The sequence below is a fragment of the Bipolaris oryzae genome, assembly GCF_000523455.1.
Source record: "Bipolaris oryzae ATCC 44560 unplaced genomic scaffold scaffold_160, whole genome shotgun sequence".
NCBI classification, from domain to species: Eukaryota; Fungi; Ascomycota; class Dothideomycetes; order Pleosporales; family Pleosporaceae; genus Bipolaris; species Bipolaris oryzae.
In genome coordinates, this window is record NW_006911436.1 from 1 (window position 1) to 12,153 (window position 12,153).

The 12,153-nt window shown below is 45.7% G+C and overlaps 3 protein-coding genes across 3 annotated transcripts; 1 reads left to right on the plus strand and 2 right to left on the minus strand.

The window, feature by feature from the left end:
• Window positions 1–3,131: 3,131 nt before the first annotated feature.
• On the minus strand, window positions 3,132–4,254 carry COCMIDRAFT_29323 (uncharacterized protein; the record flags this gene model as incomplete). Its single annotated transcript, XM_007693315.1, has 2 exons — window positions 3,132–4,108; window positions 4,170–4,254. 2 exons carry the CDS (start codon window positions 4,252–4,254, stop codon window positions 3,132–3,134), a joined length of 1,062 nt encoding a protein of 353 aa, XP_007691505.1.
• Window positions 4,255–6,367: 2,113 nt separating this feature from the next.
• On the minus strand, window positions 6,368–8,406 carry COCMIDRAFT_104709 (uncharacterized protein; the record flags this gene model as incomplete). The annotated part of the gene is made up of 2 exons (XM_007693318.1): window positions 6,368–7,211; window positions 7,265–8,406. The coding sequence occupies 2 exons, from the start codon at window positions 8,404–8,406 to the stop codon at window positions 6,368–6,370; spliced, it is 1,986 nt and encodes a 661-aa protein (XP_007691508.1).
• Window positions 8,407–8,787: 381 nt separating this feature from the next.
• Window positions 8,788–9,246, plus strand: COCMIDRAFT_104762 (uncharacterized protein; the record flags this gene model as incomplete). Its single annotated transcript, XM_007693319.1, has 3 exons — window positions 8,788–8,824; window positions 8,880–9,098; window positions 9,152–9,246. The coding sequence occupies 3 exons, from the start codon at window positions 8,788–8,790 to the stop codon at window positions 9,244–9,246; spliced, it is 351 nt and encodes a 116-aa protein (XP_007691509.1).
• Between the last annotated feature and the right edge of the window lie 2,907 nt (window positions 9,247–12,153).

Below are 12,153 nucleotides of genomic sequence, written 5' to 3' on the forward strand. Positions count from 1 at the left end.
TAGAAATAGTAGTATAGACTAGCTAGCTATATTAATTATAGTAATAAATATTATTTACTTATAATTATCTAGCTAAATAGCCTTTAGATATCCTTTTCTCTCTAATACTATAGTAATAAGTTAAGTAGTAATCTTATCTATTAAAAACCTAGCTTTATTAGAGTTATAGATATTCTTATTATAGATATTATACTTAGCTTTTATTTACTCTATAAGCTTAAAATATCTCTTAATTAAGACTAGATCTTTATATAGAGCTCTCTATCTATTATATATTTAATTAAAATATATTATAAGACTATTTATACGCTTAATAAAGTTATATAGCTAGTAGCTTATTAGCTATATCTTATATAGTAGTATAGATAGGCGTAAATCTACGTGGATTAAGATTAATTATATAGCTAGTAATTACTTACTCTTCTAGCTATAATAGCTTCTTTATATTAGGCTAGTAATCGCACCGCGCGTGCCTCCTAGCGCGTTAGTCAATTAGTATTAATTTCAGAACATTAAAGGCTATAGCTGTAACGGCTGAGCCCTCTACACGACTATTATCCAAACTAGGTCCTATTAGGTCTAGCGGAAACTAATAAGATAAAACTACCTTAGCGATTAATAGCTCATTCTATAGTTTTTCGATATCCTCTCGTATAAGGCCTATAGGTGTTTAATTAAATTCTTAGATTTCTTGTGTCCTACGCACTCCTATATGCCTCTGAGTGACCTTACGTCCAAAACGAATCCGATTCTTCTTGCCTGCGCTGTTACAATAGCAGCGTGTTAGGTACTCTAGATTTAATTGCTATCTAGAGAAGAAAGGGTAAGCTGAATATCGCTTTCGTAAGAAGTTAATTTAGAAGCGTAGTGTGGAGACATTGCGCGTAAAGGTAAGGTGGGTGGTTAAAGCTAGAGGGGTGACCGACTTGCTTGTATGACCGACTCGCTTATAAACTACGTTATATAAAATATAGATATTAAGTGAATCTATAACTCTTACATATTAATTTTTTCTCTAACTCTAATAGATAAAAAAATACTGTGTAATGGGCTGGTGCCCTTTGGTCTTACTCCATAATGGGATCTTGGATTGTCTCACAGAATCCTGGTGCTCTACGGCACCTGGATTCTGCTCACGCCGTCCGAACGACGCTCAGACGCTAGACCTAATCGGCCTGATCGTTGCTTAGGCAACTAGTATTGCATATAGATAGCTATATAGCTTAGGAGCTTAGCTCCCTATCGAATACAATCCCTTGTATACCAAAGCGATTGCTCCACGGAGCGCAGCCCCTTACACCAAGAAAACCTACCCGATGAGGAGACCCAGCTCGCCACCCTAGGTGTAGATAGATCTTCTTTTTCTTTATCTTTCTTCTTCTGTACAATAGGTGAATGCATATTCGTCAGCCAGGCCTCTCTCGCCCATAACAAAGGGGATTCGGGCGACAGCAACTATCGCTTACTATCTTTGCCTAAATCCCCTTCTAAAACACTAAGAAATATACCACGATACTACTTCTACTAATAAGCTAATAGCCTTATATTTTGCGCAGGGACTATTAAGCTAATTAAGCTCTCAAGTCAAGCTATAATACTATTCGGGCCGAGTCAAGTTGTTAGATAAGTGGCAGAATCCGGGTACTCAGTCGAGCACCCGGATTCTGTGATCTCAGCAAACCAAAGCTGATCGCGTGTGATCCAGGGCTGATCGCTAGTGATCCTAGCCAATCAGAGCCAAGCGCCAAGCCCATCTTAGGCAGGGCCGATATATGAGCCACACCTGATACTCCCAGTGTCACGGAAACAGCGCTCATAAGGCGGCGCTCCTGCGCGCCGCTGGAGCGGACAGACAGACCGGAACCATTAATACAATCAATTCCTCCCATCATTTTATCACAGTCTTTTATCACAGTGACCCAAAAAATAGTCCTTGATCAGAAAACCCCTTACAGTCTGACACAAGTCAAGCCGAAGTTTTTTGGATATCTATAACAGTCAAGTCAAGCCGGAGGCTGAGCTTGACTTGACTTGCTTGTTGACAAGTATGATCACTGCTGGTTTTGGTGAGCTATTGGGTGTGATTGTTGGCCTACTCGACGGCCTTGTAGCGTTGACCGCGGGATTTTATGCCAACTTGCAGCTGCCCGCTTACTTTCAAAAACACTAGAATTGAGATCTGTGATAGCATTTTATATAGCGAGCTCTCATGGATCCATATTGAAAGCGTGGTGTTGGAAAAATCAGAAGTTTAAGTTGAATGGTTACTTTGGGTGGGGTGGCCGGAAACCATATGTGGCCGGAAAGTATATGCCCGAGCTTACCCCACAACAAGAAAGCAGTTCAGACCAGAACCAAAATCAAAAAAATGAACAAAAAAGCTCTCCAGCGGGGAATTGAACCCCGGTCTCCCGCGATCTGTCAATTGCTTGACAAGCGGAAATACTGACCACTATACTACTGAAGAAGATGATCTGAAAACATCGGATGTTTGCTGATTTGATGTCAGAACGACCAGTTTTGTATAATATATACTTGAGTTCACAATGCTGGGGATGCGATAGCACTGCTATTTTTGCTCGCTCCAGTTTAGCGGGTAAGTGACGTTGCGCTAGTCGCGCGCCAGGCGTAGTTTGCAGTCTGCTCACAACATGTCATGGAACCGTCATTGTCGTCATCATAGAACGCAGGTTTTCCTTTACCCGCATTTTGACGTGGAAACATTTGTACTTTGTTAAGTATTAGAGAACTCCACAAAGAAGTCTCATACAATCTGTAATACTCCAAGCTTCTAAATAAGAAGTCCAAGTAACACATTTGGAAATGAGTCAGCTCACAGCAACGGAAGTGTAGGCAATCCTTTTACTGGACCATTGTTTCTTGTATAGATGAGCAGCTCAGGGATGCAAATAACAAGCAAATCATGCCGGAGTGATAAAAGGAGCGTGCGAAAATGAAGCATATTATGAAGGCCTCTGAAAAGCGCTGTTCAGGTGTGCGAAGATGTCATTTTCAATTGAAATAGAGTAACTCTCCTGCAAGCCGGAATAGTGTAAAGACTGCAAATAGTTACCTACTGAACTCCGGGCTCAAAGTATGAGTGCCGGCAACACAGACTATAACACTGTCTCCTATGCATATATGGCATCAGGGAATTCATCCTCAACATCGTTCCACAGGTCTACCTCGAACGCCTCGTCACCCTTCCGCCGTGTTCCATATCTCATCATAACACCTTTGCTATCTAGATACTCCGCGAGTTCCTCGCCCGTATGTGTACTCATTCCTTCTGTGTCTTCCGTGGTCTTTTTTAGCAATCTGGCAATAGAAAGGCTACTCGCATAATCTCGTATGAAAACATTCCTGCAATAGAAAATAACAGCCCCAATAGCCAGTACCTGGCCTCCAAAGATACACACGAGGACCGTAATTGGTTCCTTGAGTTTGACATTTAATCTGACATCGATGAATAGCCGCTCAGATGCGCCTGCGATTTTGGTCACCTTTGGCAGCTGTGTTTCAGCACCCAGAATGGCGAGAAGGGGAAGACGTGCTACAAGGTGTGCAGGATGGAGTTTAGCTTGGAATGAAATGCCATCTCTTGCGTTAAATGGTATTAGTGTATCGTTCATAACCACATTGCCAAGGTAGTTTGCAAAGCTTTGTTCACTCTCCCTACCAGAGTAATTTTTGAGGGCATAGTAAATGTCGTCACCCTCTTTTGCAATTCTCAACTGGTCGTAATAACCAAGTCGATGGAGAATATTTGAAACGATATAAGTTTCACTGCTGGATGATTCGAGTGGCCCGAGCCCCGGTATGCTGTTGTTGTGGCTAGTACACGTATGGCACTCGAACAGTGCTCCATTACGAATTTCTGATTCTACCTCATACCATAAAGACTCAGTGTAAAGATCTAAAGTCTCTACTATCAGAATGTAGGAGTTATAGAATAGTTGGTAGCCCTTACATGATGTTGCGCAAGCTGAGTCTTCATCTAGTTTGAAGTAATCCACGGGAGCTATCCATATAACGTCTCGAAAATCTTCGAAGTCATTAAATGTGTTATTCAGGATGTTCTCAAATGCTTCAGTGTCGATAACATCGCCTAGATAAATGGGTTATAGTCAGTACTCTTGGAGGATACCCAAGTGCAGAGTTGTACTAACCATAATTTACGTCCCTCTCCTGGCTTTTGAGTAGCGACACAGTTCCTCCAAAACACCTGGACGAACTGTGAACTACACTGGTCATGGATGGTGTAGTTTCCCCATCGCGGTACTCTTTCAAATAGTACGAGTAAGTTACATTTCCTCCCTCAATTGCACGATTCAAGCCACGTCCATTTATATTTGTCATATTATAAGTCGAGGAGTTCTTGAAATCGAAGTCGCGACCTGGCACGTTTCAAAGGCCTATTGTTGCGTACTGCGACATTTGTCCTGTACTTGTTATTACTCACGCACTTTCACCAACATAATCTGCTACTAGTCTCAGACTTACGGATATTTTGACTAAGAAGGTCAAACCCATAACTAGAATTTAGAGCGTAGTCGCTCGAGAACATAGAGTCATCAAGCCAGTCTTGTGTGCCCCAGTCGGTTATATGGGTAGGGTACTCTATCTGTGCATCCTCGTTCAAATCAAAAGTCAACCATGAGTTTAACAGCTCTAGTTGGATTGGGCATGGCTAGAATCAGATCGACCTAGTCTTAATTATCAGCATTATGAGAATTTGTATAATAAGGTCACCTGACATCAACCGGTGCGTGGAGTCTACTTGCTAGTAGAGGCCAACGAACCATGCTGCCTAATAACCCTAGAAGTGAACCCGTGCACAGGCTCACCAGTGATGAGAGCAAAATGGCCAGTACATTGAACCAACGCTTCTCCCAACGACTGAGGATACCCTTTTGGGAGAAACTATAAAGAACGGCGATTATAGCAATGCTAAATATGAGAGTAGCCATCAAACGCCAGCAGATTTCAGTCCAAAACAACTTGCCGTGATGCATTCGGCGGTTGATAGGTCTGGCGTGAGTGTTTTTCAGATCACTTGAAGTTTTTCGACGATGGGTTGACACAGATGCATCAACCAGGTTGTATTTAATAAGACGTTCGGCCATGATGAAAGACTTGTGAAAGGAGTATAGATTGGATTGAGATGTTAGGGAGACTAAGCAAGACGAGAGAACACTGAGGACTATTATACCTGCTGCACAAGGCTCGAATATGTCAGCTGGGGCTGAGCCTCTATATCAGGGTAGTCTCAGCCTGCGTTAGTCAATATTGGTCAACGGTACACTAGACAGTAGTCCCAGCAACAAGACACAGCTGGCTTCGACCAGTGAACACACCAATGACCTGGGAAGATGCACAAAATCCTCATCTGAGACACATAGGAATCCAGGCTCCGAATCGCTAACACATCATATTATGCCACGCGTCCCGAAATGAGTACATGTTGAACGGCGGACGGGATAAGCAACCACTATACTACTGAAGATAATTACAACACTAGGAAAACTAACATATCTTTGATTTAATAAGATGAATCAATATTGACATCGATACATCAGTAGTGAGACAAGCCTGTGTCTACGCCCCCACACGCTAAGTAGTAGTCGGGCCCCGAAGGATACATCCTTCTATCAGACGTAAGCTGACATCCCCTACTGTACAACAAGACGAATAGGACGTCAAATCCACTCTTATGCTCTAGGCTACCGGTTTTACTAGAACAAATTTATCTCACTACTAGTTAGGCGCTGCGCAGAACATACTTGTAACTGCATACGAGGCTGCACGTGATGATCCATCACGTGGCTTGGCACAGCGTCTGGCCAGTGAGATAACCATTACACGCATAACGGGCACAGCCCCTAACAAATTTGTAGCATCGTGTATGCCTCGCTCGACACGCTAGCGCTAGCCCTCGCCGATATGCTACGCTATATTATCACGTGGTGGAAATATAGATTCCAACTATTCATAGTTTCCAGATGATAATTTTAATCGCTGTCCAGTAGGGACGCCAGCGAACAACATTACAAAAGCACCATGTACAATGATGCCAACTGCTACATACTTATCAGTACATCTTGGCAACGATAAGAAGATCCGAGATTTCCTGGCCTAAGCAAGAACATGCGGGTGAATTGGAAAAACAATAGATGTTGAGCCTTGATGAACTGCTACAGCCAGCAAATGGTGAGGACTGCAGGACATCACAAAACTTGTTGGCACGAAGACGGCTACCTAACACAGCATTTCTTCGCACAGCAAGATTCGTTGTAACTCAATCAACTCGAGTTGTTGATTGGGTATACATGATAAGTCTAGAGCAGCTGACAATGTTCATCCAAAACTAGCTAGCCGGAAACCCTGCTCTAGCCATCTTCTTCCCTCGCTGCGCCTTCCGGTTATGATTCGCACTCGATCCCTTGTTCGCTTCCTTTCTCTGCCGCGAGATTTGTGTCGCTTTGTCATCATTAGGGCCAGCGACATTACCACCACCTCTCCCACCACCTGCTCCACCTCGTCCACGGCCTCTTCCTCTGCCCCTACCCCCACCACCTCTACCTCCACGACCACCAGATCCGTCGCCACTAGCTTCATCCCCAGACTCTGCAGGGCTCTCCCTCCATGCTGTCGACTGTAGTTCTCGCTGCTGGCCCTGGAAAGTGGAGAATTTTGCCTCGAGGCGCCGTAATTGCTTGGGGTTGCGCCCCATCATTATTCCCCAGCCCTCAATTGCTTCATCCGTCATTCCTGTCTCGCTCTTGAGTGCAGTTCGTGCTTTGCCTCTTCTAGTGTCCGAATCGCGACCAAATAGCTCGGGTGTCATGGTGTATGCGCGGAACAAAGCCTCTTCATTCTTATCGCCGAGGTCAGCATCTTCTCCTGGTCCCAGCGCAGCGGTATCGACTGATGCACCGACGTCTTCGACATCGTAGGTATCGTCTCTCTCATCATCGTCTGAATCAAAAGCTGCCAGAGCGGCCAGAATGGAGGACTTGGCGGGCGCCTTGCTCCGGTCGGAGAGTATCTTATCGGCACTCAGGTCTTGGCCTCGCCGACCAATGTGAAGGCGGGATGTATCGACGGCAAGCTTATCAAAATCATCGTCGTCGAATACGTTACGGCGCTCAGGGATGTATTGACTCGATCTTGGAGGTGGAAGTGGCTGTGATGGTGTCGTGGGAGTAGGCCTATAGTTTGTAAGCATGGCGAATCCAAAGTCTTTATCACAAGCAAGACTTACAACTTCTCACTACGGTCCGCCTCGGCAAGATGTGGTGGTAATGATTCCTCTAGTAGGTGCGCGGTAACTTGCTCGATGTCATCATTATACTCATCCAAACACTTCACAATGAATCCAGCACCGAGGTCTGGAAAGAGGTCTTGTATCTGAGTAATTATGCTCATTCGGTGAACATGAATCTCTCCGGTAAAAGCTCCGTGACCATATTCATCCTGCGTTGCCTTGGCTTTGCCCTTGTCTGTCTTCCGTCGTATCAACTTCTTAGGCCGAGCAATGCCCGATTGACGGAACACACTGAGTGACGCTGCCGTATTCTTCACTCTTGACGCTTCTGGAGCAGTGGCCTTGTCTCTCACCTTCTCCAAGAACAGCGTATTTGTGACCAGATCTGCTACTAGGGTTTTCTTTCCTGGCTCTTTCTTCTGTTCTTGTTCTTCGCTGGACTTTAGACTGTATAGGTGATCAGAAAGCAGCGAGTAGTTTGGTTTTGAACCCTCCAAAGCTGCTGTAAGGCCAAGATATGCTACTGTCACAAGCTTCTTCTGCATGGGCTGGGGTACACGAGGATACACTGCCAAAAGGGCATCTAGAAAGTCGGACCCGGTAAGCATGAAGAGACTGGCATCATTCGAGGCTCTGAGAAGGGGCGCTACCCTATCAAGAGTGCTCTCGGTCTCCTCTGGCCTCTTCGACTCCAGATTTCTGATCAATGATGTCTTGGCAGTCTGGAGTGACTTTTCAATGGTTGCGCCCTTTCGCTTCCATAAACCCTGTAGAAGTGTGCGAAGTTGCTCGCTCTTTGGGTAGACATGACAGATATCAGAGAGCGCTGACCAGCTAAGGAGAGCGTTTGGGATGTCGTCTCTTGAAAGCAGCCGATGTGATAGAAAGAAGGCTTTCTTTCGCAAAGACGCTACGGTTGATGGCAACGTGTCGTCATGGGCCAGTTCATGGAAGAAAGACGTCAGAAATGGAGTCAGCGTATCCTTCTCTTGAATTGTTGATATAAATTGTTGATCCCCTAGGCGCAGGTATAGCTCAGCCAATGAAGACCATGAGTCGAGATAAAGTTGCCATTCATCGGGTAGTATGCTCTTTCTGACTTTTGCGTCGGGAAATGGTGCAAAGTGGGGTAGTGACATTACTCCGGGTAGCCGTATGAAGAAGGAAATATACAGGGAGTGGAGAGTACAAGTACGCCGAAGCAGTTAGGAGTAAAGTCTTTATGGGATTTCAAATTGGGGTGTTTATCCTGGTCATGTAGTCATGATGGCTCATGGGCCTGCCTGACGCGCGATCGATGGGGAGCGATACCCGATTAGTCACTAGCGTCCGCAATCTTGGCAGCCGCCGCCCACAAAGTGATTTTTTGTCGAAGCGCGAGAATTCAACGACTACGAACGCCGTCGCCAATTTTAACGCCGCCCCAGTCATCACATTACCGAGATCAAGGATCCAGGTCGTGACTGGAATCTACACTCAGCACCTACAACAACAAACACTCCAACCTCCAATCCAACAAGATGTCTTACAACAAGCCCGAGAAGGACTTCGGTGAGGGTAAGGAACCGCGCATATGACATTTGCGACGACGACGTTCTCACACACAGTACAGGTCCCAAGATCCACAAGATCCGAATCACCCTCACCTCTCGCAACGTCAAGTCCCTCGAGAAGGTCTGCCAGGAGCTCATCGACCGTGCCAAGAACAAGGAGCTCCGCGTCAAGGGTCCCGTCCGTCTGCCCACCAAGCACCTCAAGATCACCACCCGCAAGACCCCTTGCGGTGAGGGTTCCAAGACCTGGGACACCTACGAGATGCGCATCCACAAGCGTAAGCGCTACAACCCGAGATATTTGCAGCAGAAAGGCTAACAATTGTAATAGGTCTCATTGACCTCCACGCCCCCACCGAGGTCGTCAAGCAGATCATCATCAACATCGAGGCCGGTGTCGAGGTTGAGGTCACCATCGCTGCTTAAGCGCTTGCTTTTGGGCAGAGGATATGGAGGAGTGTCATGGGTCTGAGTAGACAAGTGGCAATGAACAGCTATAGCAGCTGGGAATATGAAAATGAAATGATTAAATACTCCAAACCGTTCCGCACAATGATGTCGTTTATTTATTCGAGTCTTCTTGCCGGCATCGCATATTGCACGTCTTTATAGGACCTATGATTGTGGGCATTACTGCAGCCGTTGCTGTGATAGTTGCTGCTATTGTTTTGACCTGTACTACCGCTTACGGGTTTTGTGGCAGTTGCAACTGCTGCTGCTACTATTGTGACCATCATGTGGTTGCGGTGGTGGTTCCTGCGATGCCAGAGGCTATGGAGGCTGTGGAGGCTGCCGTGGTAGAGGCTGTGATGGTTGAAATGGTGGGGACAGCGGTATCAGCTATCAATCTACGCTCTCATCCATGAGCGATGCCGACTTTATGCAGAATAGCCATGTCCTCCGACCCCGACCCCTTTTGATGTGTGATCACAAATTGAATTCTTCTAGCGAAACAATCCGTAATAAATATTTCTCAACACTTTGATAAGGAAGAGGCCACTTTTCGACTTCTCGGATCAACCAAGCAAGCAGTGCCTAGTGAAGAGAAACAATGTAAATTTATCCTAATAGCATATTAAGTGATAGGACAACTTTGTATACTACAAGAGGAAAAGTTAATTTCACTTCACCACCTCTCACATCCTTTTTTCTTAGAATCTACAAGCGGAATGTCCAAAGTAGCTCTATCAAGCTTAACTTATGAAACATGAAGACTTACCAACGATACAATCCATTATCTCTTCACGAAACCGAGATATATATAGAAAGACACCTATCAAGAGCATGTCTACAGAAATCAGATATCCAGAACTATCGTCTCGCTATCTTGGAATTGAAGCGGACGTACCGACCCCGCCTAAATGCTCACGGATTATCCTACGGTTAATAGTGCACAAGAAAAGAAAAAGCGAAAGTAACACTCCGTCGTAAATAAGGGCGGTAGCGAGGGTAGGTAGAAAGCGACGTTACGTAAGGGCAATCTAACAGTGTTTCTATCATACAGAAGTAACTAATACAACTACTCCTGCGTTACTACCGTATCATCATCACCATCACCACTGTTGTCAAAATCACCCCAAATAACCATTACCCTTTCTTTCCCATCTACTTCCAATCTTTCCGCACTACCTCTAACTAGATACTTTATAAGATTATCCCGCCGAGGTGATGTCTAAAATAATCTCACCACCATGCTCTGCAAGATAATCTTACTCCCATTCTTCCCAAGGTCATCCTACCTATCCACCCATTCACCCACCGCTCTTTAAATCCTCACCACGGGTTTGCGGTCTATAGCCAAACCTTCCATCACTGAGTGGACGCGTAGATTGTCTTCCTTATTAGCAGCAGTAGCAGTAGCAGCAGCAAGCTTCCGCCGTCTAAAGCGTCTTGCCCATGGCGAAGTAAACCCAGTCCACCGTATTATGAAATCCAGTTTCCCATCCTCATCGCTCCGAGCTGGTGGGGAAGCTAGAGCCGGGGAGTTGGCGCGCGATATAGCTGTACTGCTGCTTTTATTCCCACGTTCGGCCGGGTTATTCACTTCGGGATAGCAGTCCTCCGTTTGACGCGTATGGACGTACGGGGATATCTAAGTCTAGCTCTCCGTGATTAGGGTACGCTGGAGGCAAGCTGTGGGATTAGGAAGCGTGCAGCCACTTCTATTCCCATATTTAGCTAGGTTGTTCGCTTTGGAATAGTAATCGTAGTGCGCTAAAGGCAAGTTGCAACGTTGGGCAGCTCAAGGAAGTCGTAGTGCGTTGAAGGTAAGCTGTAGGATGGGACAGCTGCGCTGTGTCGGTACTTTGTGGGAAACTGAGCTACGGCGTCGTCTTGAACGTCTGCTGATAGTCCCGAAGCTGGTGTGGTATAGCTATACCATGCTGCACGCGAGGTTAGCTCGCTGTCGCTTAAAACAGCCGCTTAGCGACGGGTTGTTAAGGAGCGGATAACATACTCTTGAGGTGACTGCGGTTAGGTTCCCACAAACGTGCTGTCAGGTTTAGTGGTTATAGTCTAGGGCTTTCCTAAGTACAGAGTGCGAGGCGATATGCTAGGGGATTAGGAATCTGACTCGCCGTCCACTAGGAGGATCTTTCGTTTGGAAGGCGGTTGTCTTCGGACGGGCGAGGTACAGCAACGACCTGGACCATTGGAGAGGAAGGGGGATCTGAATTTATCGGATACTTCTCTTGGCTGATCGGGATAAGGACAGGTTACTGGGAATCTTTATCGTCTTTCAGAAACGTTGGCGTCGTGGGCTCTGGTGATTTCGATGGTATATTGGAAGAGTTGGAGGATTGTTCACCCGACAGAAGCTCTTCAGTATGAACATTCGATTGAGCCTCTAAGTTAAACTCTTGGTAAGGCCTCTTGTCAGAAATTCTATCTCTTATTGTGTCCGTTCATTCGTGAATCGCGGGGTTATAGGCGAAGCTGATATAGTTTAGATAAGGTTGGGATGCGGTTTTTGTGTGATTAGATGTCTCTGAGGTATCCGTCTTGTTCGGATCGTCTCTACTTGTCGCGACGTTTACAGGCTCTGTGGTACTTCTTAGTCCTAAAGACGCGAATGCTATCAGTATTGATTGATCTTCCTTCCCTCAAGTTGAGCCATGTTCTTCAAAGGCAGTATAGACCTGACTTACAAGACTGAAAGGGATAGACCTGGCATCTGGCTTGACGTGGTCATCGCGATGAAACTACTTACTGTAGTCGTAGTACTGTACTAGAGCCTTCTTTTTAGAAACCATGATATTTTCGGGACTCATATGAGTGGGCCTTGATACTTGTGTGCCGCTCCTTTTGTGAGATGCTCCAGTGGGTGTGTCC